Source organism: Orussus abietinus, unplaced genomic scaffold (genome assembly GCF_000612105.2).
Source record: "Orussus abietinus isolate OABI.00-Male unplaced genomic scaffold, Oabi_2.0 scaffold24, whole genome shotgun sequence".
NCBI classification, from domain to species: domain Eukaryota; kingdom Metazoa; phylum Arthropoda; class Insecta; order Hymenoptera; family Orussidae; genus Orussus; species Orussus abietinus.
The window spans coordinates 1,463,145-1,488,376 of record NW_019394437.1 but is presented as its reverse complement, the minus strand read 5'-3'; the positions used below and the strand labels follow the sequence as shown (position 1 = coordinate 1,488,376).

The following is a 25,232-nucleotide window of genomic DNA, read 5'->3' as shown; positions in this document are numbered from 1 at the left end:
TTGATGCGTCGTAAATTTTCCGACGGTATTTCACTGTATATATATTTAGAAACTATTTCTTTTAAGCTAAGATAATATTCTAACTTCGGTTCAGTGAATGGAACAATTGAATCACTAAGAAACTTGTTAACATTTAATAGAACATGTTCTATTATATTCTTTATAAAATTCTGTAAATTATTATTTTACGAAAACTACGTTAGGTGGGTCAGGGACGCTCCACAGTAATACTAAAATAATTTTCATTAATTGTTTTTGTTTATAAATATTTATTTTCTTTAGGAAATCCTTTCTGCCCCTCGAGCGATTCGAATTCCGCGCTGCTCCCGCCGCTAGTACTCTGCGCGGCCGGAGAGGGCAGTGCGAACCAGGTGCAAGCCATCGATGGAGTCCAGTGTACACGATGCCGATCTCCCCAAAGTGCCCGATTGTAAAGGCGAGAGCGGTATGTTTAAAATGTTACAGCTGTCAGATAAGGGAGGAACAAAGGATATCAGATACCGTGAGTGTGAGAGAGAAGAAATATTGCTTTTTTCTTTTACAATAAGCAAAAGAAACAAGAATAGAAGAATGTGTCAGCTTCTGATTGGTCCAATCGTGACCAACAACAATAAGCCACCCGCGCAAATTGTATTTAAAAGAAAGGATTCAATTAAAATGCACTTCCTGATTACAGCTTTATAGCAAAATTATTTTATTAATCAGCCAGTTTCAAGCCGTAAAATTAGTATTTAATGAAGGTGGTTTTATAACAAGTTTACAATTAACTTCCTGTGGTTTCGTCGTTTCTTTTCATTGGTTAATTCCGTTGGATCCGTACCGTTAGCAGAACATTTTGAAAATCAATAAATCCTCTAGCAAAAAAATATGGCGACCGTCACAGCGGCGCATTTATGTGGTTGAACTGATCCATGTAAACGTGGAGGTTTACATGTTTACTTTTGAAAAATATGTAACGGGATCTAACCTTAAAATTAATTTTGAGAGAGGTATGATTCGATGACTGTAGTGTAACAGAATTATTTTCTATAACAAAAAAACTGTCATGTATGATTGCTTCGATCGACGTACCCAAGTCCAAAAGAAAAGCTTGGATATTTAGCACGATGTCGGATTCTGGGAAGGAAGATTCCTTGACAAAGTTAAACACCGCTCTTAACAGATCAATGGTTCTCATGGAACGCACTACGGAAACGTCCGAACCAGTAAAAAGGTCTAAGTCAATTAAAATCAACACATCGGTTGAACCGCTTGGTACAACACCGGTCAAACCTGTTAAATCTAGGAAGAGCATCTTGAAGAGGACCGAACCTTGTAATGGTGTTAACGGTATTGAACAAATGGATGCCGATGTCCAACAGTCCCAATCTACAGCAGAAAAATTGCCATCGGCAACAGAGGATGAAGGAACCAGACCACAAACGGTTAGTCATCGATTTTTGGCATATTTTGTTGGCCATGTAATTGAATATTTATTAAACTATAATTAAATATTAAATTAATGTATGATAATTAATTTACACAGCTTCAAGAATTAGTGGAAACTCAGAAGTTGGCCATTGCCTCTACTGATCCATCGATCAGTTTCGATGATATTTCCGATAGCGAAGACGTATGGATAGTGGATATTCCAATAACGGTAAATTGGACTCAAAAAATACTACATCAAGTTATATAGATGGGGATCATGCATTTATCAAAATTACAGGTTAATCCTCAACTGCTGCGTGGACATATGTTGCAACTGGGTGAAAGAAGCAAATTAAAAATTGGAGACGATAGTTATTATGCTATTCAGCGAGGGATTAAAGAAAATATTACTTGCGTCTTCAATGCCGGGAAGCAGAAGAAACAATATAGAACAGGTACACTATTTTACATTCCGTTTACTTGGAAAAATGAACAGTTCCTTCATCCACATTAATTATTTATACTCTGTTATATAGTTAACGTGAAACCTGCTGGAGCACTAACGGTACGTCGAAAACTTAGTGGAAATGCAAAAATAAAGTATCCATCTGTGGAGACAACGAGTGTACCGTTCCCGAAAAATTTGAAAACAAGGCATCCACTCTTTGGCGCAATGTACGAAGACAAACTTAAAAAGCTGACATAGCAGTTTCATGAATTTGAAAATCTTAATACGCTGCCATTCACTGTCATTACGATTAAGCGAAGTAAAAAATGTTCTGTTTCATGTATTCGATATCTTAAACTAATTTTGATATCTTTGAAAAAAGTCTCTAGTTTAATCATCTTAGTTACGCTCAAGTATGTATATGTAAATACATCGTTCATTAACATTTAATATATTAGTTGAGTTAATTTTGACAAACCCTTTTTTCTTTGAAATTATCGAAGAGAAACATATATATACATGCAACAAGCCATTCGCTCCTAACTATCGAAGTTCATGCAATCTTACACCAGAGAAAGTATGCCTTAACATTTTTCTCCCACGAGGAAACGATAAATTAATTTAGGTCCGAGGAATCATTGACACTTCTAATTCCGAAAGAGCGATGGGCGATTATTCAGGATCTACAAGGTTCGGAAGGTGTCGAGTTGCAAAGCCCTTCTTTCGAATTTCTCGGCTGCGACTCGGGACCTTTCTTCGGATGTTAAAAAAGACGTGTCCGGGGTCGGGAAGACACCTCGTGTTACAGGATCTTTTCGAATCCCAGTTTCGTCGAAACGAGCGACGGCCACTCGACGAGGGATTTAACGGGATTAATACGTCAAGGCGCCCGAGCCTTCTGTTATCAAACATTTTTTTTTTTTCAATTGACGAATCTCCAAAAAGCAAAGAAGAAACGCCGAAAAGGGTTCCACGATCCAAGTCCTTCTCAGGAATGATAATGGAAAGGATGGAACCGGAAGAGGAGCCGGAATTAAGTGAGATGACCCCTGAGGGTTTTAGGAGGGTCCCGAAGAGACGCGGGGGATGGTCCAGGTGGGCGCAGATGCCGAGCAGCTTCTCGGATTGGATCCTCGGAAGAGAGACGAAGACGTTCCCGTCTAAAAGGATCTCCTCGAAGCAAAGAGGAGGAACTGGAGGACGTGGAGGTGGCAGCCGAAAGCTCCGCCCAATTTGAGGAAAGCTCGACTTCGCCTCGAACATTTTTTCCTTCCTTTTCCTCTCGCCTCCGCCCCTCCTTTTTCCACCCTTCCCAAAGACCGCTTAGCGCCGTCACCAATTAGTTCCGCGAGTTCGGCTAAGACTAACGTTTCGGAAATTTGGAACCCCATTGTCCCCCGAATTTTTCATCGCCCCCAAAACCTCGCGCAGTGCCCGAATCGACAGGTGAGTGAAAAGAAAAATCCGCGGACGCTGAATTTCTCCTCCTCTTCGGCCCTCGAAATGCGAAATCATCCGGAAGAGTTCCTCGTGACCTCTTGGACGTATAATCTTCCTCGAAGGGAGAAAAAAAATGCTATCCCAAAATCTGACGGCGAGGACGACTCGATTTCAGGATGCCTCGAAAGCGAAGAGCTTCCTCCACGTCGCTGGACATCGAGGAAGACGAGTTCGCCCCCGAGGAGAAGTACAGCAGGGACGATTTAGAGAGCAGGGCTCCCAGGAACGCCGCGAACGCCAGGGAAAGGGCCAGGATGAGAGTCCTCAGCAAAGCCTTCTGCAGGTTGAAGACCACCCTCCCGTGGGTTCCCGCGGACACCAAACTCAGCAAACTGGACACTTTGCGCCTCGCGGCGACGTACATCGCTCACCTGAGGGCCGTCCTCAGGGACGACGGGGATGCCCATCGAGAGACCACCAGATCCTTGTCCTTGGCGCTCGTAAGTTGGCCGGAACCTTTAATCGGATTCCTCATTAATTTTCTATCGCCCTACAAATTTTCTACCGCTCTGCATAATTTCAAACTAACAATTTCTAAACAATACCGTACGGTTTTGGGTAGGGAAACAAATATCGTTGGCTCCTCGGTCTTCCTTCCTATCCGTTAGAGACGAAACTTGGTTTTGCGGATCGGAAGAAGCCCAGGTGGGTCCAATCGAGCTGTCGAGCCGCGGAACGCCATCGCCGGCGGCATTTTCTATGTTTACGTCCGACCAGGTGGACCGAATCACTTGCAACCCTCCTCCCCATTAAATCTAACTTGGTTCCGTTGTTTGAAGAACCGAAATTCCTCCTCTCGAGTAGCCGGCAAAATTGTGCAAATTTCAAGCACCCTCTGAAAGATTGGCAATTTAATAATGCTCGATGCCGTTTAGAAATAAAAATCTACGTTACTTCTTGCAGTCGTGGCCCTTCGCCATCCAGAGTGCCGGCAGTCCCATGTTGTTGAACAACAATTGCAATTCCTCGGCCTCCTCGACGTCGTCCGGTTCCGGGCAATACCGGGGACAGCAAGGACCGCAGGAAATCCAAAACCTCCACCATACGAGCCATCAAAACCTGCCAATCAGGAATAACCATGAGACGCAGCTTTCCTACTATTAAGTTTCACCCGAAGTGGGTCGCTTCTTCACATTCTGCTCAAACTAAATTTCGACTTCCGACGTCCTATTTCCGGTCGTCCACTCGATCAGTCGACGCGGCTATTAAGTGCTAAAAAAAAATATATATATAAAACGTATATTACCTAGAATTAGATCTTTATATTTATTCGGTTGTATGATATTTATCCGGCATCGTGCAGGCGGTCGTCGCCTTGAAAATCGGAATCGTACGGTCCCCAGAGATTGACATTTCCTGAGAAAGAAAAATCCTGCCTTAAGAACAATTATTACCACTGTAACCAAAGCGCGTACTAGTCCAATAAAAGAATGATATTACAGAAGACGTCTTTCCAGTGCTTTTCATTGCGGGCTCGAGTCACCTTGAGGTCGCTCGGGGAAGATTTCAAATTTTCCTTCGGCGGCTTCCCTTCGTTCCTGACATATCCGGCATCCTGCAGAAAAAAAGAGGAAGGCCGCGGTAATGTAAGTCGGATAAAAGAGGCCAAGTTAAATAAACATAGCGAAGGACCCTTTGTGTAAACCCGATGCTAAAATAATATATCTCTTCTGCCTAGGACCGCTTCGCGTCCCCCGCAATATGGCGGACTTTTCGTGCCGCACAACTAAAAAAATCGTGTTTTTCCATATATTCCGACAGTTCAAACCTTGTCAGAAATTCCCTTGCAACGGGATTCGCAAGTGAGATCCATTTACATGAATTGATTTTATAAAGAACGCGCGGCAATAGTACGAAAAAAAAAAAAAAATCAGCAACGGTTTAAGGGTACGTCGACATACCTGCAATCGAACCACGAAGCCAATTAATTCTAAAATAATTGACGCTTCGCCCAGAATCGCTGTAAATACATTTTGCATTAAAAACTGACACAGCAATAAAATTTTATCGACGGCGCGATCGAGTAACAAGTTCTGGAACGCGTCCAGAGATGGCGCCCCGTAACCTCCGAATCTCCTACGCGCTAAAATTCAAACGTCAGCGCGAAGATTACGACTCAAGAGGACGAAATACCATGCAGAATATAGAACACCATGCAAGGATTAATTAACAACAAAATCGCATTAAGAACCCACTAGAGGAATTCGGGCGAATCCGGTCCTACTATAGCGGTCGAGAGAAACGGCAAAAGATGGATGGACAGGCGTCTTAGAAAAAGTACAAATAAAATATAATTACAGCGGAACCAAAGGCATACAATAATTGACACTTAGGTGACGTACGTATTACAATAAATCTCCTCGACGAGTACGGTACGCGAACGAAAAACCGGGCCAAGCGAAAGAAAAAAAGAAAGGAAGCGTTGTCGAGCGGGTGAAGGTGCCGAAGATTCCACCGTGGCAACGCCCTTTCTTACAAAGTCACATTTATTAGTCTCAGCTCAGCTATCTCAGCGTCATCGATAATTATGAACCTGGTGTTCTATATACAATTCTACCACCTGCGCGTCTCATCCGAAACAAGAACCATCGGAGACCACGACGCGATCTCGGAGAAGAACGCTCCCACGAAAAACCTCATCGATATCTCTGTCTCCCTCCCGCTCCCTTCCCCCGCCTACTCCTCTCGCGCTCCAAACCCCTCCTCCTCGAAACAGTCCCGCCGATATATCTCTACGAGTGGTGTGCTGAAAAAGTTGGTATAAATATAACCTACGAGGGAGTAATATTTAACCGTAATAGTCGTCGTGGCTTAAACAAAATCTTGGAAGACCTGTAGCGCCGCTTACGTCGTTAATCGCTAGCTTAGAAGGTTACTCGCTAATCTCGCCGCCGAGTTCCGAGCGACGCCGGTACCCAATGATCGTTTTAATAAATCTCCAAAAAGAAAAGAAAGAGAGGAGAAAGAGAGAAAAGAAAAAAAAAAATAGCGAAACGAACAGGGACATCGGCGCGCCGGAAAGACATCGTCTACGTGGCTCGATCGCGCGATTAAGAAAAGAAAATCCAGCCGTTAAGGCCCAGTTTCGGTTTCCGCGAGTCTCGGTTTTACAGTCTAAATGTGTATCACTCCGAGCGACTTTCGATAAAGATACGCCGGTTACATATTCCACCGCGACGGTTTCGCGTTCCCTCGAACGCCCTTAACTACAAGGATACATTTACTAATTTCGCCACCCATATCCCTAGCATTCTTCTAACGGAATCAGCGTCTTCCTCCCCACCAGCCCTGTGCTCGATAAAATACTTAAACGGTCACGTGACTACCATTACCTCGAGCCGTGTATAACGATAACTATAAGCCGGAATAAAGGATCTACGAGGGGGGGCGGTAATTTATCGCCGAACCGTCCGCTAGTCGAGAAAGATTACGTCTCGTAAACGATAGAAAAAGAAACGGGAGAAGCTAACCGGCGAGTTTCCGCGTTGAACGGCCCGGTCGATCTCCGGCGACGCGAGACTCCGCGTCGAGGACGTCTACGGGGCTTCTACGGTTTCCGTTCGCTTTATAGCAGAACGGAATCCCCGGCTCGGGCTAGAATTACGAAGTTACAAAATCTCGGTCGACTACCACCGATTAATTCCCTACCCTCGGGGTCCAGAAGGACGCCGAGGAGCTACCCGCGGTTGCTTACAATTACCGAAACCGGATGACCCATCTTCGGCACGACTCCAGAAATCGCATATTTTTTACAGAGAGAGAAAAAAAAAATAAAGAGAACAATGTACCGTCGTACAAAAACCCCAAACCGCGTACAAAATCCGTCTAATGGAACATCGTCGGGAGCCTAAAAAAAGTCCGAACAGCGATCGGACGGGCGTTTATAAATAATTAATTAGCCGGTTAACTTAGCCGAAGAATGAATCAACCGGTTCTTAAACTATTACCGTCGCGACTACGAACGGCGCCAATATAATCGAATTATGCCTCGCCATTCCTTATAATCCATTCCGGTGGCACGTAGCACCAGATGACGCGTCGGTGCCCCAGTAATCCTATTTATTTGCCAAGATCGCGAGACCGCCGCTAGAACGAGCGATTCCGAAAGAAGACCCGGAAGGACACCGACGCGTCGCCCAAGACCGGGCGAAAGGGACGTCGAGGAAAATCCGAGGGGGGGTTCCGAAATAGGGACACCGGATAGCGGAGAGTTCCCTAGGAGCGGTACAGATCTTCCAAAGGTCTCTTTTCGTCATCTCTTCCTAAGTAATTGCAGTAATAACCCTAATATATTTTCGCTAGTCGGCCGACATCCGCCGTCCCTGTTCCTCCTCTCGACTGCGGACGACGGGTCGTCCTGACTCCCTCCCGTTAATAATTCAACGTTTCCTTTTGATTGGTGTCAGTCTAAATCTAGTATTTGGACGAAGTGCGAGGATGGGTCGTGCGTGCTTTCGCTCTCTAGAATCAGCGTGCAAATGCGTTTTCGAGAAGAAAAAAAAAAAATTGAAAAATAAAAAAAAAATACATCTCTCTCGTCTCTTCTCGTCTTCCTAAGCAGCTTACTTTCGTGGTTCCTCCCGAGCGGCGTCCCGGCCTCTGCCGGGAACGGCGTATCTCTTAAACTCGTACTCGATGTACGCGGGATTTGTAACTTCGCTAATTAGACGTTCTCGTACTTAAGCGTATTGTTCATGCCGACCGTAACGGATAGCCCAGTGGGGAATCCAATTCTTATCGCCTAGCGGAGACGACGGTGGACTCGCGGGGAAGTTTCCCAGATCGGCCATTAGGGGCACTACGAGTTTCACGGGGAGACTTCCCAAGTCGGTCGGTCGTCCCTTGGGAAAGGGGGTCGAAAGTCCACCGTTGGGGGGTTCCTACGGGTTCCACGGGTTCCACGGATCCCGGGACGGTGGATGCTAGTGGTCCTGGATTCGGTGTCGATGGCCATGAACGATAGCGGCGACGTCGGCGTCGGCCACGAGCGATGGGGATGAGGGAAGATCTCGCGTAGCAGTCCCGAGAGAGGGAGCGAGCGTTGCCTTAAGGGTTTCTCTGGTGCAAGGGACGAGACTCCGGTTGGGAAGGAGTCCGAGTTACTTGCGGCACCCTGGCAACGCCTATCCTCAGGTCTTCAGGGCCGTGTGACGGGAATCCGCGTAATTCTGCCGTGACTCCGTGTAGAGCTGGCAGCCCTCCACGCTGAATATCGATACCTCTGAAATCGACGGAAGCTCTCGTGAAACGCGATACCCGGGAGGTGGGGTCGTAGCTGCGAGTAAAAGGGGGCAAAAAGCTTACCGTCGGGCAACTCGTACAACTTTCTAGGAAGCGAGGCAAAGTATGGGTGCCGCAGCGCCTCCTCGGCGCCGATCCGCTGGTCGGGATTCAACTGAAGGAGCGAGGAAGCCATGCCGTCGCCCTCGGCGATGTCGTAAAGCCTGGGGAACGAGAGACCCAGCTTCCTCGGCGGGTAGAAGGTCAGTCGTTGGGGCCTGTAGCTAGGTAGGTGCGTCACCCCCGGCCAAGTCTCCTCGGTAGGAGTGCCGAGGATCTTAAAGATCTTGTCGAGCTGGTCGTAGGTGCACCGGACCCCCGGAAACGTTGGCAGCCCCGTCAGCATCTCCACGAATATGCACCCGACCCCCCACATGTCCAACGAGGTGGAGTACTCGGTCGAGCCTAGGAGCACGTCCGGTGGCCTGTACCACAGGGTGACCACCTCGTGGGAGTAGGTGTGCGAGGGCACCGACTTGGCCCTCGCCAGCCCGAAGTCCGCGAGCTTCAGCTCCCCGATCTCGCTTATCAGGAGATTCTGCGGCTTCACGTCTCGGTGCAGCACCATCCTGAAACACGTCCACGTAGATCGGTCCAGCGAGGAACTCTAGACGAAGGATTTAGGAATTTCTTTACACGTTACCTGCGATGACAGTATGCCAGTCCTCGCAGAAGTTGGAAGAGGAACAGCTTGACGTTGCGCGGGTCGAGGCCGCCTCCACTGCCGTACCTCTCCATGTACTGGGAAAGATCCGTATGGACAAACTCGAAGACGAAGGTCAGGGTCTCCCTGGTATGGATGATGTCGTGGAGCGTGACGATGTTGTTGTGCTTCAGCTCCTTGAGTAGACTCGCCTCGCGGATGGCAGTGAACGGAGCACCCTCCTCCTCCTGTAGTCTGATCTCCTTGAGCGCCACCACCTGGTTGGTCAGATGGCTGAACCCTTTGAACACCGTGGCGTAAGACCCTTCCCCCAGTTGCTCCAGCTTAACGTAAGCCTCCGATTTGCCGAAAGGCGAGTCACCCTGGAAAACAAGAGGCGTCTAAGCCGCGTCCGAGGCCGATGCTCCTCTCGGAGACTCGAGAATCAGGCTCACCCCGAAGGCCGAAAATCTCTTGGTCCTTCTAGGCGGAGGATCCGGACCGAGGCAGACCTCCGACTTGGGTCGAGGTGGACGACGCGGTCGTAGGATCACCCTTGTCTCCTCTCTGATGTCCTCGTCGAGGAGCTTTGAGTCGCTGGAGACCGAGAGCTGCCGATGCACCATGTCGTGGTCCCCGACGCCTGACCACTCTGCAAACGGTTCGACACCTTGATACAATTTTTTAAGACGAATTAATCTTCCGACCTTTCAACGGTTGATCTTCGAACTCACCATATCGTCGGTCCCTCACGCCACGGTCCTTGTCCGCGGGTATATTGCCGTTTGGTTCCAAACGGTCTAGGAACTCCTCCGAGTAGCCGTTGTACGGCAGCTGCTCTCGATTTGCTACCTCGTCGGCCTCTTCCTTCGATATCGCTGGAAATAATGCCGCGATCGGTTAAAGCAGGATCTATCCTAGACGCTTGTCGTCGCGTCTTAAGGACGAAAGTATCCGAACCGTATGAGTAGAACGCTTCGAGGAATTTTTCAATGACTTACATAGCCGGCCGAAGCTGTGACTCAATCTCTTCTTTAGTTTCTGCACCCTGCTAAGTGCACCTCCTTTCTTTTCTCTCATTGTAACCGATCCTGGAACGAACCAATGGAAATTTAATTCATCGCATGGTTGCCTCGATGGATATTAATAATTTAGCGAGCCTCCCTTTAAGAGAAAGGAATTTGTCGATCCGACGTTAAAGGAATTGAACTCTGACAGACATCACTCGTTATTACATGGCCAATGACATCACCGAACGGAGCATGCCTGTACTTATTATTAATGACGAGCATGCATGCAAATGTAGAGATATACGTATATCTAAATGAATAGCCCGATGAATAGTCATCCTGGGACTCCGGTGATAACGGGAATTGGTGAGTTACCACGAATCGCTTGGATCTTATGTAGAAACGTAAAGGTAAGTTGGACGATCGATCGACAACCTGTCAGCTGTTTCGTTCAATGGACTTATTGACTTCAACTTCACGTTTTGCATGTTAAAAACTAAATGCTTTAGAGCCTTAGCCAAGCACTTAACGCGTACTCCTAATAGTAAATATTATCGACAATGTGGCCAATTTCTAAAGAATTCTCAGACAGCGTTAAAAAATAATTTAAAAATGAAGAGAGAATGGGTCTGTACATCTTGTCTCAAATGTCTCCTTAAAATGAATAGAACATAGTCTTTGACTCTGAATAGCGAAACGATGACAATCTTGACAAGGGGCTCCAAGGAACTTCTGGTTTCTCAACCATTGGAGCGGGATGAATGGTAATTTTCTTTTATGTAAATCTCGCATCTCTACTACATCTCTGAATAGACTTATACTCTGCCATATCTCTGAATAGACTTCTTCCACCCTCTTGACCTGGATGTACTCGACACGCTCCTGAGGGTAAAAATATTGGGACAATTGTCTATCTATGGAGTTGACGGAACACTTACCAAAGACTATAATATAATAATACCGGAACATCATTTTATAAATCGGTATCGACGAGACTAGACATTACTAAAACATTATATGTAGACATGCTGGCACTTGTCACCTGCACTTTGATTTGAAATTCCTGCAGGATAAAACGTGATTCATTCCTGATTGATAAAATATTCTACCATTTACATACAACAAAGGAATTGAATCGCCTCTTCTCGGGGCAATCTTTTTTTTCATTCCTTTAATCCACCCCACTAAGCATCTAAACAACAACATAGCTAACACGCGCTCAAATTAAATATAGCAAATCGAGTCCACTGTCAAGAAGACGGTTTCACATATTTTTCTAAGTCCAGAGAAAAATCTCCCGTTCCGATCTGCTCCGTAGCAGGAGTGTTGTGCCGTAAAAAAAAATCCCAACAGCAATGCAGGGTCCACGAGGCTTGGATACATGAAAAAGGTAAAAATTCAGGTGCATACCCTCTTTGCTCTTGGAGGCGGCCGAGCCCTTGTCCTGACAGTACATGATTACTCATTCGCCTGAACGCGCACGGCACACATATCACATATGGGCGGTGACGGGCAGGGTGGTTTCCTGGGCTGAATCCTCGGGCTTCCCTCGGTACCTCGATGACTCCGACGTCCAGGCGTCGGCTTACCTGGGCGGCGGGGCGCCGCTCGACCTCACGGCGCAGCTGGTCATGGAGATGCCGGAGTACCTGAGGGGGGAGGCCTTCCGCCGACCCGGGAGGCCGGAATTGTCCGAAAAGACGGCAAAGACCCGGCGAGAGCGCGAGTCCCGCGGATTCCGCTCCTGCTTTCCTGGCGGCGACTCGAGCGGACTCGAGCAGGCTCGAGACTGGGGCAGGCGGGCCTCCGGACTCGTTGGGGGGCGCCGCGACGCCGCAACGGCCAGGGAACGGCCCTGGGCAGCCGAGGTCGCCACTAGCTCCGCCGACGCATCCTTTGAGAGCGGGACTCGGGAGCCTCCCGATTCGTTCGGCCCCAGGCTAGACAAGAGGTCCAAAGACCAACCGTTGTCCACCCCCAACGGAGGAAACCGAGAAACTATTCGCTCTGCCCTGCCTGCCGTCAGGGGGCGAGCGCGTCGTAGACGAACGACTCTCCCTCGATCTCGCTCCTTTGGGTGGCGCCATCTTGGAATCGGGTTGCGCGCACTGACCGGTGCTCGACTGCGAATTTTATTAAACGGCCCTCTCTTGGTTTCTTCGTTTAATCAACGTCGAGGTGGAAAATTAGTTTTCATGGCTCTGCGTGATTTCATAATATATATATCAGAGGAGATATCCATGCGTGGGTGAGATAAGCCAAGGTCGACGAAGGCGCGATCGCGAAGGTGCGCCGCTCCATTTCCCTTCACTCCGAAGTGCGTCCAAGTCGCGTTCCCATTGGCTGACCGCAGCCCGCTCGACCAATGGGAACGCCGGAGAGTCGGAAACTCCCCACCCAAGGCTCTGGTATATAAGAAAGCGGAGGTCACTTCCGGGCGGAATATTTCCATTGCGCGCCACCGAGTGTCGCGTCTTTCAGAATTGCCGTGCGTTGCGCTGGTCAGCTGTCGACAGATGTAGACGCAACCGGCAAACCGTGGTGAATGGTCTAGAAAGGTGTTCTCTTGGGGTGATTCTTAATTTTTTCGACGTGGGAATCGTCGTTTGTTAATCGTCGTTCGTCGTCGCTGGTCGTCGCTGTTGCGTCGTCGATCGGACGCGGTCCGTTTTCGGCCCGAAGAGCTGGAATTCTCGAGGCGGACGTCGCGTTCGCGCCACCTTACTGAAAAGTATTCTTTTCGAGAACGAGGCCGACGTTTTACGTTGCGGCGTATCCCGTGGCAAAAATTACGAATAAAAACGAGCATAATTGAGTTGGAAGGAATTAACGCTGATTTCGGTAAGGTTCCTCGTGCTGCTATGTGTATGTCGCGGTTAAAACGCAAACGTTTCGCATGCGTTTGCTCAACGTTTTTATGAGGGATGACAACGCAATTTTTTTGTTAACTCTTTTTCAGGTAATTTCAATAAAACGGAGCTTGAATAGTTTTTGAAGGAATGGAAAGTCCATTACCACTAATCATGGAGAGTGCCGACACGGATTTTGATATCAAACCGAAGGATAGGCTAGTCAGTTTGCTCGATGAAATTGAAATACACGTCGAGCAGCTTCGAAAGGATGCTTGGAGACTGGAGGAAGAAAAGGATACCTTAATTACTACACTGGACACTCTGCGGAACAACGAGCTCATGTGCTCACTGGGAGAACGTAAGTCGTGTGCTCATCTTTGGCGCGATTAAAGTTTTACTAATGTTATTTCTATTCAAAAGCATTTCAATACTTGATTGTTTTGTATAAATTTAAGGAAAAGGCTTAAAATATCATTTGAACTTAATACCCTTATCACATGAGTACTTTGAAGGTTATGTCTGCTATGAATTTAAGATTGACTAATGTAAATAAAAAAAGCATGTTTCTATTGAATTCAAGAATTACAATCGTATGTAATCTACTGTTTGTGATCAAATCTAAAGTGTTTTTAAGTTACAATGTTTAAAGTAATTATATAACCATTTATATGAGTTTGACATAGAAACATCTAGAACGTTTGAGAATATTCATGATTTATCACTGATATTCTGAACTAGATAAAAGAAATAAACATTTTAAATGTAAAATATCTGTTGTAGATGACAGAGATGATATCTTGAGATATGCTGAAAGGCTGTCTATGCGTTGCTTAACTGTAGATGTTCTTGTGAAAATCCAGCGAGACCAAATCCAACAAGAAGCACTGCATCAGGTAAGTGATGTAAATTATACCTTCATTTTTCATTGTATTTACTTTTCCACAGTTGATGGGAGTTTGAGTGATTCTTTTCCTGCAACATTAGGTAAATGACCTGATCGACAGTCTAGTAATAGGTCTGCGTAGCGATCCAAGTGGCACCAGGTTACGCTGTGCATCATTTATGAATGCATGCTCGTCGCATGCCATTGGTCAGTCAGATAAGACTTTTGAAACTGCTATTCTTGGCTGTACTCTGGACGACCAGAAACGTGTAAGGAAACGACTGCAGGGATTATTGGATTACATTGACAAAATGCATACCATCCAGTTTGACCAGTGAAGTCACAACGCAAGAGTAGTTCAAGGAAAGGACTTTATCGCGTTTGTGTTTCAAGAATGATTACTTGACATCGTAAGAATTCCGTGCAAAGGAGCAGGAGAACAAGAGAGGGAGAGGGAGAGAGAGAGAGAGAGTGGAAGAAAGCTGTGTCACAATGGATACAAAGTAACACCACGGTACCACATGTAATCCTCATATGAAGATTTTAATTTTTTTGGTAAAGGGATGCATTCCTGCTACAAGCTGCAACTTATACATCAGGAGTTTTAAAAGGAAAATGAAGAACGATAATAAGAAGTAGATATTTGGAAACATCGGTTAGTCTCGCTCCGATAGATTTGAATAATTCTGTTCGATGGAATGAATGGAAATTCATGTTCATCAATGTAGACAACTACAGAACGGAACATTAAATGTATACAGCTTCAGAACGTTTCTGTTTCTCTTTAGTAAGAAAAGATAATAAGATATTGAAATTAATCAAATGATTTTTTGGGGACTCACTGAAATGTGCATTTGCGAGATCAATGGTAAGGGGTAGACGGTTCTCTCTTTTAGAGTACATGGAAATCAAATGAACCGAGCTGTTGACTATCGAAGTACTGGGAGAACGGTCCACATATGTACCATAGTATCAACAAAATATATATGTGTATATGTTATAATTTCTTCATAATCAACAAGAACTTAACGATTGATTCTTTTTTAAATTCTTTGGCTCAGTATATTTTTTGTTTTATTTTACCTTCTGTAATTGTCCGCAATGCACTCTGTATTTCCTATTTTTGCACACGTCATGTAATTTTGCATAATTGTAAACATAATAGTTGGCAGAAGATTAAACTTAAAATTACATATTTTGACATTTCTGTTCTTAATAGTTTAAAAAATATATAGTTTTTGAAGCAGTGATACCGATGCTGCCAACCATAGATGTAAGCTTTCATTCATGTTCTACGTTAAGATATAATGTACATACGAACACCGAGATTCACTTCCTATCACTTCTGCGATAAGCTTGGACCAATCAGGGATTACTGCAGGAAAATACTGGACACACGAGGTATGATACATTCAATCGGTGATAATACAGCAAATACAAAAGGCGCATGCATTTTCTCCACCGTTAAAGTCAACTCCACTTTTCATAATAATTTAGATATAGAGGTTCGGCTTGCGGAGTAAAGGATGCCTCGTTATTGTATGAAATTAAATAAACCGCCACTCCCGCACCTTAACGTATGAGTATTTATTCAAGAATATTTGTTCAGCGAGCTGCACTTTTAAAGCATTTATTCAATACTTGTAATCCTGGGAACGGGAGAAACATTTCCCGAAGACCGGAAACTGGAGGATCTTGGTTGTTCATGGTCGGGGACCGAGAGGTTTCTCTCGCCGTCGTTACAATAATCGTTATAAAATTATAAGACCCATAAAAAGAGAACCGTTAGTTGCTCTTAATCGAGGATGTATGAAAATAAGGTACATACATATTTACAATTGGCTGCTTAAAACTACGAGCATTGGTACTCCGTCGACTTTTCACGTCTCCCCTCGTCCCGATTCAAGGAGTCTCGTAACGCGACTCGTGTTTGGATCTAATCCGACGAAAAAAAAAAAAATTGCTTTCTTAAGACTTTCCCTGGTTTCGAAAATCCTTTTTTTTTCCCCGCAGTGATCCTCGCCAGAATGTCAAGAGCAACGAAAGTACCCACGATTGCGACTACAACACTCTGCAAGCGTTCTTCATGAAGTTCATCCTCTTGTGGCTCCTCGCTTTCCCTCCAGGTCGCAAGACTATCGTTCCATTTCCCGCACTGCGCCCACCGGTGGATCCATTGGGACTAAATGCGCCTGTAAGAAAAAAAAAATATATATNTATATTGAAGACATCAAAATTCCACAGATGTCTACAAAAGTCTTGAAACGGGGACATTCGACGACGGCTTCCTGGCGAAACCCGAAGGCACGTTATGGCACTCAATTTTCTACGACATCCGATAAGGGAAAAAAATACAGCCGGGAAATCTCCGGTCAGGACGTTTTCAGGACGTGTAGTATTCCCGGCGATTCGCTAGGATCGCGCATTTTTCTACCGGTCATTCGCTTTTGTTACGGCGACGGAGAAGGACGAGTCGTTGCAGCGAGAAGCAATGGTGTTCGAGTCTTTCTCCCTCCCGCCTGGTTTCACTCGGAAAGGATGATATGCGAGGAGTATAAAGCCTGCCCCACCACGTGTAGCCGTTATAGAAAGTCGGTGCTAGATTCATACTCGAGTTTTAACAATAAATACTCCTCGCACGAGAGTTAGGAACGACCGAGGGAACTTATTTTAGCCACCCGGGAATGCATTAACCGACCGAGGACGCATTGTAAAATCTAGTACCCCGGGTAGTTAATTTTAATAATTATTAATCGCAATACCAAGGCGCATGGGGATCCGGGGGAAGCGCGGTAAAGAAAAACCGGGATTAACGGCCAGTCGATGCGGACCGCTTTCCCCTGGAACCCACCCAGAAAGATCCAGCGGAAATGCGCGAGATAGAGCCAGAAGACGCTCCACGTCCAAGAGAGGATTTCCTATCGCGACCTGGAATTTCTCGAGGTATCCCTCAAGTTGGAAGACCCTGCTCGCGAGAAGAGCACACGAGTGCCCTAGGCATGCATCTCACGGGGCATTCGAGCGACTCGACGTCGATATCCGCGGAATCCTCGAGACATTCCTGGGAATTCCTCCCTCGTACGCGGAGAGATCGACGCGCGATCTCAAAGGAAAGTGCTCTCGCCGAGCGGTCGAGCGGATCCCGCAGAAAACAAACGTCACGCTTAATTAAATCTCATCCCGCGGGGTTTGCGTAGTCTAGGAGGTCACTCGCATGGTTATCGGAGGATTCGCTCGAGAAGGAGGAGTCCGGCCGGCCTTTTGGACGATCTCGATGGCCCAGATTCGAGGATCGCCTCGGGTTTCTACCGCGTCCCCTCGCAGGCGGCCGATGGGCGCTCCGAATTACAAACCCAGCTCGGTTCGCGTGACCGGCTGACCACAACTCCTGCCAGGAGGGTATCGATCTCGATGGAGCACGTTTACGTCCGACCAGGTGCGGTCTGGAGGCCCTGGACGCGCGTTATCGCCGCGGGCTCGCGTGACGCCCTGGCGGTCGCCGGACATGCTCCGAGGAGAACTTCGATATACCATTCCGTTAGCGACCCGACGTCTACACCTGTCGGGAATGTACGTGTAAACGTAGGCGCAACCGTTTAATAATTTTTCCACGCCTAGGGGAGGTCCTTTTCCTTTTCTTTTATTTTTTTCCCCACGTTCCGGTTCTCGTCGCGTGCCCGAGTCGCCTCGAAGGTGGACGCCTCCATCGGGGTCTTTTTATCGGCTTGTCGTTCTTGACCTTGGGGAAAATAGTCAGATTAAAACGTAATCCATTAAATCAGGGTGTAAAACGGAAGCCGGGGAATCGACCCTCCATGGGGAGGATTTCATCCCCTTCCGGAAGGCTCGAATTCTCCTTTCAGGCGAGTACGCCTTTCGAGGTGGCTCGAGCTAACCAGGATGGAATGATCTAAGTACCCGTCGAAGGTGCTCGTTAGGCACTTGGAGGCGAGCTTGGGTGGTTGTTTCTTAAAAAATAGCCTCGCGTGCTAGGGTGTCACCCTCGATTCCCAATCGATAACGTTTACTCGTCCAGCCGATACCGGTCTAAAGTGTCGGTAATGGAAGGCTTGGTCAAACAACTCGCGGTAATAGAGCGAGACGGTGGGCATTATGGATTCCAAGGTGGGTCGGCAAAGAAAAGAAAACCCCAGGAATATCGCTCGCGCACCTCTACGCGACGCGATTAAACCTCTAGTAGCCCCGAAGGTGAAATTCCTATAAACCCAACGAAGCGAGGCGCCACGCAGGACCGGACGTCCTGGACTTTCTCGTAGAAACGTGATCGTTACCTCCTAGGAGGGGCGAATCGAGTGCAAGGAGCATCCTCTAGAGGAGTCCGCGATACATTCCGAGGGAACGATCACGGCTTCGATATCCTCGCCTCGCGTACGAGCCTTCGGATCTTTGCGGAGAGATCATCGTCACGCCCAATAAACCGTCGTTTCCCCCCAAGTGGGCGCAAAAAGGACGAAGATGCGCAAGGACGTGACTCCATTCGCAGTTCCCTCCTCCTTCGGACCGGAGAGGAACGGTTCCGATGACTCGTAGGAATAATCAACGCATTGGATCCGAGTTGCAGGCCACGGGGGAACCGACGATCTAGCGCCTCCCACCCACGTGCTAAGTGCCCCAGGATCAAGGACCTCTCGACCCTATCGCTCTGCTCGCCTTCGTGCCGCCCCGCCGTCCGAGGGTGGACTCCGGTCACATTCCCTGTAAATCTTTACGAGCAGGTAAATTTCCCTCCCAATGGCGCGATAAACCCGCGACGTAACGTCCCGGGCCAGACGGAGACATCCTTGGAGTCGACGGGGTCGGGGACGGGGAGGAAAGTAACGTCGGCCTGGTTGGATGGAAAGGAGCGACGCTCGTTCCGAAGCAGAACCGAGGAACCTGCAGGATTCCTCCGGACGGTATCTTGAAAAAGGGAAGGACGACACGAGCTAAGGTGAGAAGAATAAAGGTAAGTAATGCTAATAAGAGGAGTAAAGGATGGCCCGCGAGTACAGGATTTACCACCGTGGACCTACGTGCTCCCGAGGCGCGACTACTGCGAAAACGCATATTTTCAGACGGAAAAAGAAACTCACTTATGACGGAAGGTGACCTAGGTCCGGAGGAATACAGCCTCAGGTCCTCCTGGAAGTCGTCCTCGCAGCGGCGCATCTCGTGGAGGCACCTCGAGGCCAGGTGCCTGAAGACGCCCACGACGCCGACGTCCTCCTTGACGGAAGTCCGCAGGAGCTTGCACCCTAGCGCTCTGCCGAGTCTCTCCGCCTCTTCCCTGAGTAATTCAACGTTCCATTAAAATAAGTAAAAGGTAAGAAAATACTTCTTACCATTGATCGATCTTTTTCTACTGATCGCCGAGTCGATGTCCTAGGTATACTCACGGATCCACGACGCACTGATCGATCAGGTCCATTTTGTTCTGCACCAGCACCGTGGGGATCTCGCCGCACTCGTTCTCCACCTGCGGGGCAGAGGGAATAAGGAGTCACTCTCGTCCTCGACAGGATCGTCAATTACACGAGGTTAATCCTAGTCTCGACGAGTGCGACTATCGAGTCCAAAGCTGTGATTATTGAACTGAATTACCCGCTCCAACAGGACGTTCGATAAATTCCCTAGCTAGTGGATGATTAATGGATATCCCCTGTTTTTTTTTCCAACGTCTCAATTTCAAAGTCCGCAGGATGAAACGGGAAGGGTTATCTCACGAGTGGATTCCCCTTTTTCCGAGATAAAATTATGGCGAATAGGAATTCGACGCAGGCGAGACTCGCCGATAACGGAGTCGTTAAGGACACTTGAAACGCGTGAAAAAAAAAAAAGAAAAAAAAAACTCGTTTCCTATCAAACGGTACCGTGCCTACATAATGCGCGTGATCAAACATGGTGTCCCAGGACTATCGGGGAACGTTTTAACGGTAAACGTTGATCGTTTAAGTAGCTTCGAAAGTGGGGTCGGCTCGGGGCCGCGGTGTTAATCTCCTGTCAATTTTTGGGAGAGGGAACGAGATGTCCCGATTCCGTTAATCAGGATTTTGGGGGCCGGTGAGAGGCCCCGGGGGTACTCAACGTGGTCCAGAAACCCAAATATCTCGGCGGAGGAATTAATTAAATGTCCCGGGTCGAAATTCCCCCGTTCCTCGCGGGTGGTCGTTCAACGACGCCCCTTCCTTCCGAGTAGAGAAAAACGGAAAGAGAGAGAGAGAGAGAGAGGAACGAGACGATAAGGGAAAGGATCGCCTCGCTTGAGACGACCTCGGGGAGGGGACTCATGCCCGCAAGAAATCCCGCGAGTCTATAAACTCGGATACAGGGATAAGCCCAGGCCGGCGACCGCCTCTCCCCCTGGACGAGGTCGGTGCAGTCGTCTCGTTAAAGCGACTAGAAAAGGAAGCATCCTTTAACGAGTTTCCACAGAAGGGATTCCGGCTGGAAACAGGGTTGAGCGGCTGTCAGTTCCGCCGCTTTTCTCGAGACGACTCGAGCCGGCGATACCGTTTCTTCGATTCGTGGAGAAGAGGAGAGAAACGGCCAGCCTCGTCGCTCTCTATCCCCGGCTCGAATCCGGCGAGATTGGAGAAACTCTAAGCTCTCTCTCCTCTTCCAAGATTTCCCCTCAAATTGACGAGACATTTACGAGCGACAACCGTTCGCATCGATTTGATCTCTCTCGGTAGCTTCGAGTGGACTTTTTTCCCCAGGTCGTCGACGATCTACTTGATCCGCGGTCGCCGCAGCGATTCGATCCAGCGTTCCCTCCGCGTGGCGCCGAAAGATCATCTCGTTCCTCTCTCGCTCCTCGAAATTCCCAGAGGAATTCCCTCTCTCTCTTTTCCTCTATCTCGCGGGTACCGGGCGCGTGCACCTCGCGATCCCCGACGTCCTCGGCGCCGGCGATCGCGAGAAGAATCTCTCCCGTATGGGAATCGCTCGCATACCGTACGGTACATCGGGGACCGCGAGCACCGCGCCGTTCCGGTCCCGGAGGAGAACGCCCGAGCCCACCTGTCCCCAGGTGGGCGACGAGGAGGCGCGCAGGTGAGCCTAATAGTCCAAGGCGTGGCCGGATTTTCCTCCGGCTCTATACCTTCAGCTTCCAGGAGGGAATGGCGTCGAAGGAGTCCCGGTCGGTCGCAGAGTACGCCAACACGCAGGCGTGGGCACCCCTGTAGTACGCCGCGGTAATCGCGTCGAATTCCTCCTGACCTGCAGTGTCCCAAAGCATTAGTCTTACGTCCTCACCGTCCACCCTGGAAAAGAGAATGGTCAAACGAAAGTCGAGCTCCTGGCGACCATCTACGTGTCCGATCGCCCGTGAAATTCAATTCTTACGCGTATAAAAAGAAATTTAAAAGGCTTATAAAAATTAAAAGAAAATTATATCTCTCGCGGTGGAGTGTCTCGAGGGCTCGAGGGCTCGACGCGACGACCCGGACGAGCCCGGAGGATCCCACGATCGTACGTACGTCGGATAGATCGGCGTTCTCATGGCCGGGAGGGAGCGAGAGAACGCTTATGCAAATCGGGGCTCTCGCGAGATCCTTTTCGACCCGGCGATTACGGTTAGGTGCACCTCGCCGGGCCCCGAGTACCCTATCCGCGGTTTTAGCCCGCCCCGTAATGGGACGAGGGGCCGACGTATCGTTAAGTGCTCGCGTACAGGTCCGGGTAATTATTCCTAATTACGCGAGGCGTGCCTCCGATCGTTGCACCGCGCCGGACGTGGAGATTCGCGGGACCTACTCGATCTGCCGCTCCAGGAAGTCGACGCCGATGGTCTTCTTGTAGTCCCTGGTGTAGGTGCCCTTGCAGAATCTCTGGATCATCGAGGACTTCCCCACCGCTCCGTTCCCGACTATCACCACCTGAAAAATCAAGGGGCGTTAATTTTTCCTCCCCTCGGCTGCTCGAAAATTGATAATTGCCCAGCCCTAGGTCTAGTTCCGATTGAAGGGTCGCAGGGTTCGGTCTACCTTAACGGGAAGATCATAAATACTCGTTTCGCAGGCGCGATTTCCGTACGGAGGCGCGTAGAGATTTATGCGAAGAGCGCGCACCCGACTACGCCGCTAGAGGTAGAGGGGAGAACTTAAGTGGCTCTCTAATTGTAAGTAACTCTCGCGGCATTAAAGTCCCTGGGAACAAACCCGAGTAAATTGTCTGCCTGGTAAAATCCAGCGTCTTAATGTCGGATAACCGTGTCCCGGATAATGGGTCGCCTTTTTCTGCGACAATAAAACGGAGAGAGAGAGATATTTCACACGTGGTCCCCCGTTATCGCGTTATCGTTATCGTCGCGCCATCGCATGCACCTGTCTCCCGGCGGGTCGTTCCGTCCTTAACGCGCTTATATACCTGAACAACATGTGTATAAATCACCCCACATCCAAGTAACGGTCCGCAGGGTACCTCGCGAAATCCCGAGATCTCACGGGGATTAATTTCTCCCTAGGAACGAGATCTTCGGCTTAAAGACCTGGGGAATTCGAGAGAAAAGTGTTCCTCCAACATGCATTTAATAAAAAATCGATCCGAAGATCCGAATGGGAGTTGGTTTGCACCTCGGTCAAGGCTCCGAGGCGCGTGGCTTGATTGGCTGATACCGGTTCCACCGGAATGCCGGCATTTCCCCTGTACCGGAACGGGGGGCGTCGGTTCGCGCCTCGGGACGTCGTTAAATAATTCGGCCGGGCGTCGGTACGTACGCGTAACGGTGTCGGTCGATGTGGGTTAAATCGGGAATGGCTTGGGTATGCGCCTGCCGTCAAAAACCGGTCCCCTGGATCAGGAAACGCACCTTAGGAGCCCGGGGTGCACCTGTGTCGGGGTCCACCTGTCGGCGGGGCGGCTACCGTGTCGCGCCCGCCGCGCCGCCCCGCGGCACCGCGCCGTACCAAGCGACCCGCCCCGCGAAAGGACATAACCTATCGATGTTGCGGGAAGTGACGTCCTTGCGCGCCTTTATCACCGATTACACGGTCGAGCGGTCTACGATGTGTCACCCGTGGGACGATTTATCGCAGGAAATAATTTCCGGCGACCGTTAGGCCTTACCTGCCGGCAGCGAGGCCGGCAGGTTAGGTTTTCCACCGCGCGAGCACGTGCCGGAACGACGGCAGCGCCGTGCGACGTCAAGGTGACCCAGGTGACTCGAAAAGTGGCAATGAACCTTCCCTGGCGCTACGCTCAATGGCTCTACATAAAAGGTGACCTCCGGGTTACGGAAATAAGCGGTCGATCGATTACAAGACGGATTACAGGACCTCGGCATTAATGCCCGAATGTGCCGGACGCGGTGCCATTGATCGAGCGTAACGTCCGGCAAGGCTACCTAGTTCATTTCTAATTGTTTCATATTTATCAGCGAAGGTATAAGTAACGAAGGGGACCCAACGAAACTCGGTACTTCTTCGTTTTGAGTTTCGATCTTCGATTCCAGGCATTAATTCCGAGCACACGGGTTGCCCAGAAGAGGCGGCACGTGATTTGCCTACATGGTCGCGAGCTGTAAATAGCGTCATTTCTTGTGCACCTTTTGCCGGATCGCTTTTCCGAGAACACCTGGTCGTATTCAGCTCGGGGAAGAGGGGCAAGAAGTGCCAGGGTATGTAAACCGGACCGTGGGTACGAGGACATTTTTATGTCCCTCGAATTACAAGGGAACTCGAGTGCGGATTTCCAACCTGCAAATGTAGCATTTTCGCGAATGAGTTCCCTGAGATCTGGATTTTCTCCGGGAAAGAAACTCGCCGAGCCCCTCTCGAATTAATTAACGGCAAGAGGAAAGGCGTCGTTACGTTGGCGTGGAGGTGTAAGGAAAAAAAATTAATTAAACCCCCCCCCGTACCCTTCTCAGAGGGCGGCACCTACGCGGTCACGTGGTCTCGAGATGGCAAATATCGTTTAAAAGAATTTTCGAAGGTTTCGATGACCCGCCGTTATTTCTATCATTTTTCAGATTAGTTATATTTTGTTTTAGACGCCAACCGAGTTATTCCTCGGGCTCACCTCGATGCCTGATAAAGGACGCATCTCTTGAATCGTTTTGGAGCCGATGGGTTTTACCATTAGAATTTCGAATTTCATGGTTGGAGAGTCAAAACATCCCAGGTTTAAATTACCTTCAGTGATATCTCGAGCTCTTCCTCTCGCATTCTGGCAGCGTCGCGTTTAGCATAATATCCGAGGTGGGATTATTTCGGAGCCGCAGGTAACGTCTCGACGAAGCCTCTTCCCGGTCGCCTTTTTTGCGATCACCTGTCGCGCCGGCGGATTTCTCGGAATCTGAGTCTCGACCGGCCCATGGCCGCCGGTCGCGTGAAAACTCCCTAGGGAGGACTCTTCACGCGGAAAGCTTGCACGATCACCCGCGTCACTCGTCACGGTGAGATGCTACGACACGCCCGCGTCCGCTTGCGCTCGCCGACTGAGTTCATCCTGGTTCGTGTCCAGGGGCACGACACTTCTTACGGGAGGGGTGTAAAGCGGCCTTCACCCCGAATGCCGAGACTTTCAAAATTCCGACTCAGTCGTATATATGTATCAACGTAATTCCCTGCAGCTATATTAGCGACTTGCCGTATAATTATGTGCTATTGGAAGTTATATAGAAAATAATGTACGCAATAATCGCGTCCGCTAAAAGTGAAAATGTGAAAGCCGCCTTACGCTTGGCGTTCATTTCCCGTTTCAACCGAACACGGCGCTAGTGTCGGGATTATTCACTCTATAGAAAGAGAAACAACCCATTCGCGCGCAAATCGGGAAAAAAAACCCTAGTCAAAACCATGGTTAAAATTCGTAACGACGAGGAGAGAGACGTGAACTTGACTCCGTTAGGCAGGCGGAGAGGTGAAATATTCCCGGAAGGACTGTAAATAAAATATTCAACGTAGAAGAATTCTGGTATAGAGAGAACGAGACTTAAGGCTAAAAGGTATGAATTTCAGAGTGTGGGAGACAGAGATAGGAGAATATTTAAATTTAATCATTGAGGGTATCAGATGGTAAGTGCATCAGCTGTCCACATCCTCCACCGGGGGCAGCACAGGACATCGCGCGACTTTACCCATGAGCAATCTCCCATCTCGTGCCTAAGGAAAATATGTGGGTTCAAATAGCCCGCCAAGAGATTTAGTTTACCTCGCGTCCGTTAGAATTAAATGGCGCAGCTCTCGAAAGCTTTATACTC

The 25,232-nt window shown here is 48.6% G+C and overlaps 5 protein-coding genes and 1 long non-coding RNA gene across 8 annotated transcripts; 3 read left to right on the top strand and 3 right to left on the bottom strand.

Moving 5' to 3' along the window:
• The first annotated feature begins 859 nt into the window (after window positions 1-859).
• On the top strand, window positions 860-2,308 carry LOC105701877. Its single transcript, XM_012429009.2, has 4 exons — window positions 860-1,424; window positions 1,526-1,639; window positions 1,709-1,865; window positions 1,947-2,308. The coding sequence occupies exons 1-4, from the start codon at window positions 1,050-1,052 to the stop codon at window positions 2,114-2,116; spliced, it is 816 nt and encodes a 271-aa protein (XP_012284432.1). The 5' UTR covers window positions 860-1,049; the 3' UTR covers window positions 2,117-2,308.
• Window positions 2,309-3,221: 913 nt separating this feature from the next.
• On the top strand, window positions 3,222-4,605 carry LOC105701878 (transcription factor 21). Its single transcript, XM_012429010.1, has 3 exons — window positions 3,222-3,304; window positions 3,474-3,798; window positions 4,262-4,605. The coding sequence occupies exons 2-3, from the start codon at window positions 3,475-3,477 to the stop codon at window positions 4,460-4,462; spliced, it is 525 nt and encodes a 174-aa protein (XP_012284433.1). The 5' UTR covers window positions 3,222-3,304; window position 3,474; the 3' UTR covers window positions 4,463-4,605.
• LOC105701879 lies at window positions 3,727-4,697 on the bottom strand. Its single transcript, XR_001104257.2, has 4 exons — window positions 4,605-4,697; window positions 4,253-4,417; window positions 3,909-4,193; window positions 3,727-3,814 (listed from the first exon to the last, which is right to left on the bottom strand). It is a non-coding gene; the product is annotated as an uncharacterized LOC105701879 (long non-coding RNA).
• Window positions 4,698-5,826: 1,129 nt separating this feature from the next.
• Window positions 5,827-12,259, bottom strand: LOC105701853 (cyclin-dependent kinase 14). Of its 2 annotated transcripts, none has more exons than XM_012428973.2 (7): window positions 11,702-12,259; window positions 10,283-10,372; window positions 10,016-10,159; window positions 9,737-9,951; window positions 9,282-9,664; window positions 8,663-9,207; window positions 5,827-8,579 (listed from the first exon to the last, which is right to left on the bottom strand). In XM_012428973.2, the coding sequence occupies exons 1-7, from the start codon at window positions 11,745-11,747 to the stop codon at window positions 8,488-8,490; spliced, it is 1,515 nt and encodes a 504-aa protein (XP_012284396.1). In that variant the 5' UTR covers window positions 11,748-12,259; the 3' UTR covers window positions 5,827-8,487. The 2 variants fall into 2 exon arrangements, with proteins under 2 accessions (XP_012284396.1, XP_012284397.1); XM_012428974.2 differs by having other exon boundaries at window positions 9,737-9,933.
• A 498-nt stretch (window positions 12,260-12,757) lies between these two features.
• Window positions 12,758-15,276, top strand: LOC105701863 (BAG family molecular chaperone regulator 2). Its single transcript, XM_012428987.1, has 4 exons — window positions 12,758-13,132; window positions 13,251-13,501; window positions 13,924-14,036; window positions 14,128-15,276. Exons 2-4 carry the CDS (start codon window positions 13,291-13,293, stop codon window positions 14,362-14,364), a joined length of 561 nt encoding a protein of 186 aa, XP_012284410.1. The 5' UTR covers window positions 12,758-13,132; window positions 13,251-13,290; the 3' UTR covers window positions 14,365-15,276.
• Window positions 15,277-15,594: 318 nt separating this feature from the next.
• Window positions 15,595-24,454, bottom strand: LOC105701862 (ras-related protein Rab-23). Of its 2 annotated transcripts, none has more exons than XM_012428985.1 (6): window positions 24,163-24,454; window positions 21,785-21,906; window positions 21,129-21,291; window positions 19,423-19,502; window positions 19,120-19,313; window positions 15,595-16,218 (listed from the first exon to the last, which is right to left on the bottom strand). In XM_012428985.1, exons 1-6 carry the CDS (start codon window positions 24,193-24,195, stop codon window positions 16,088-16,090), a joined length of 723 nt encoding a protein of 240 aa, XP_012284408.1. In that variant the 5' UTR covers window positions 24,196-24,454; the 3' UTR covers window positions 15,595-16,087. The 2 variants fall into 2 exon arrangements, with proteins under 2 accessions (XP_012284408.1, XP_012284409.1); XM_012428986.1 differs by having other exon boundaries at window positions 16,083-16,218; window positions 19,369-19,502; window positions 21,129-21,247.
• Between the last annotated feature and the right edge of the window lie 778 nt (window positions 24,455-25,232).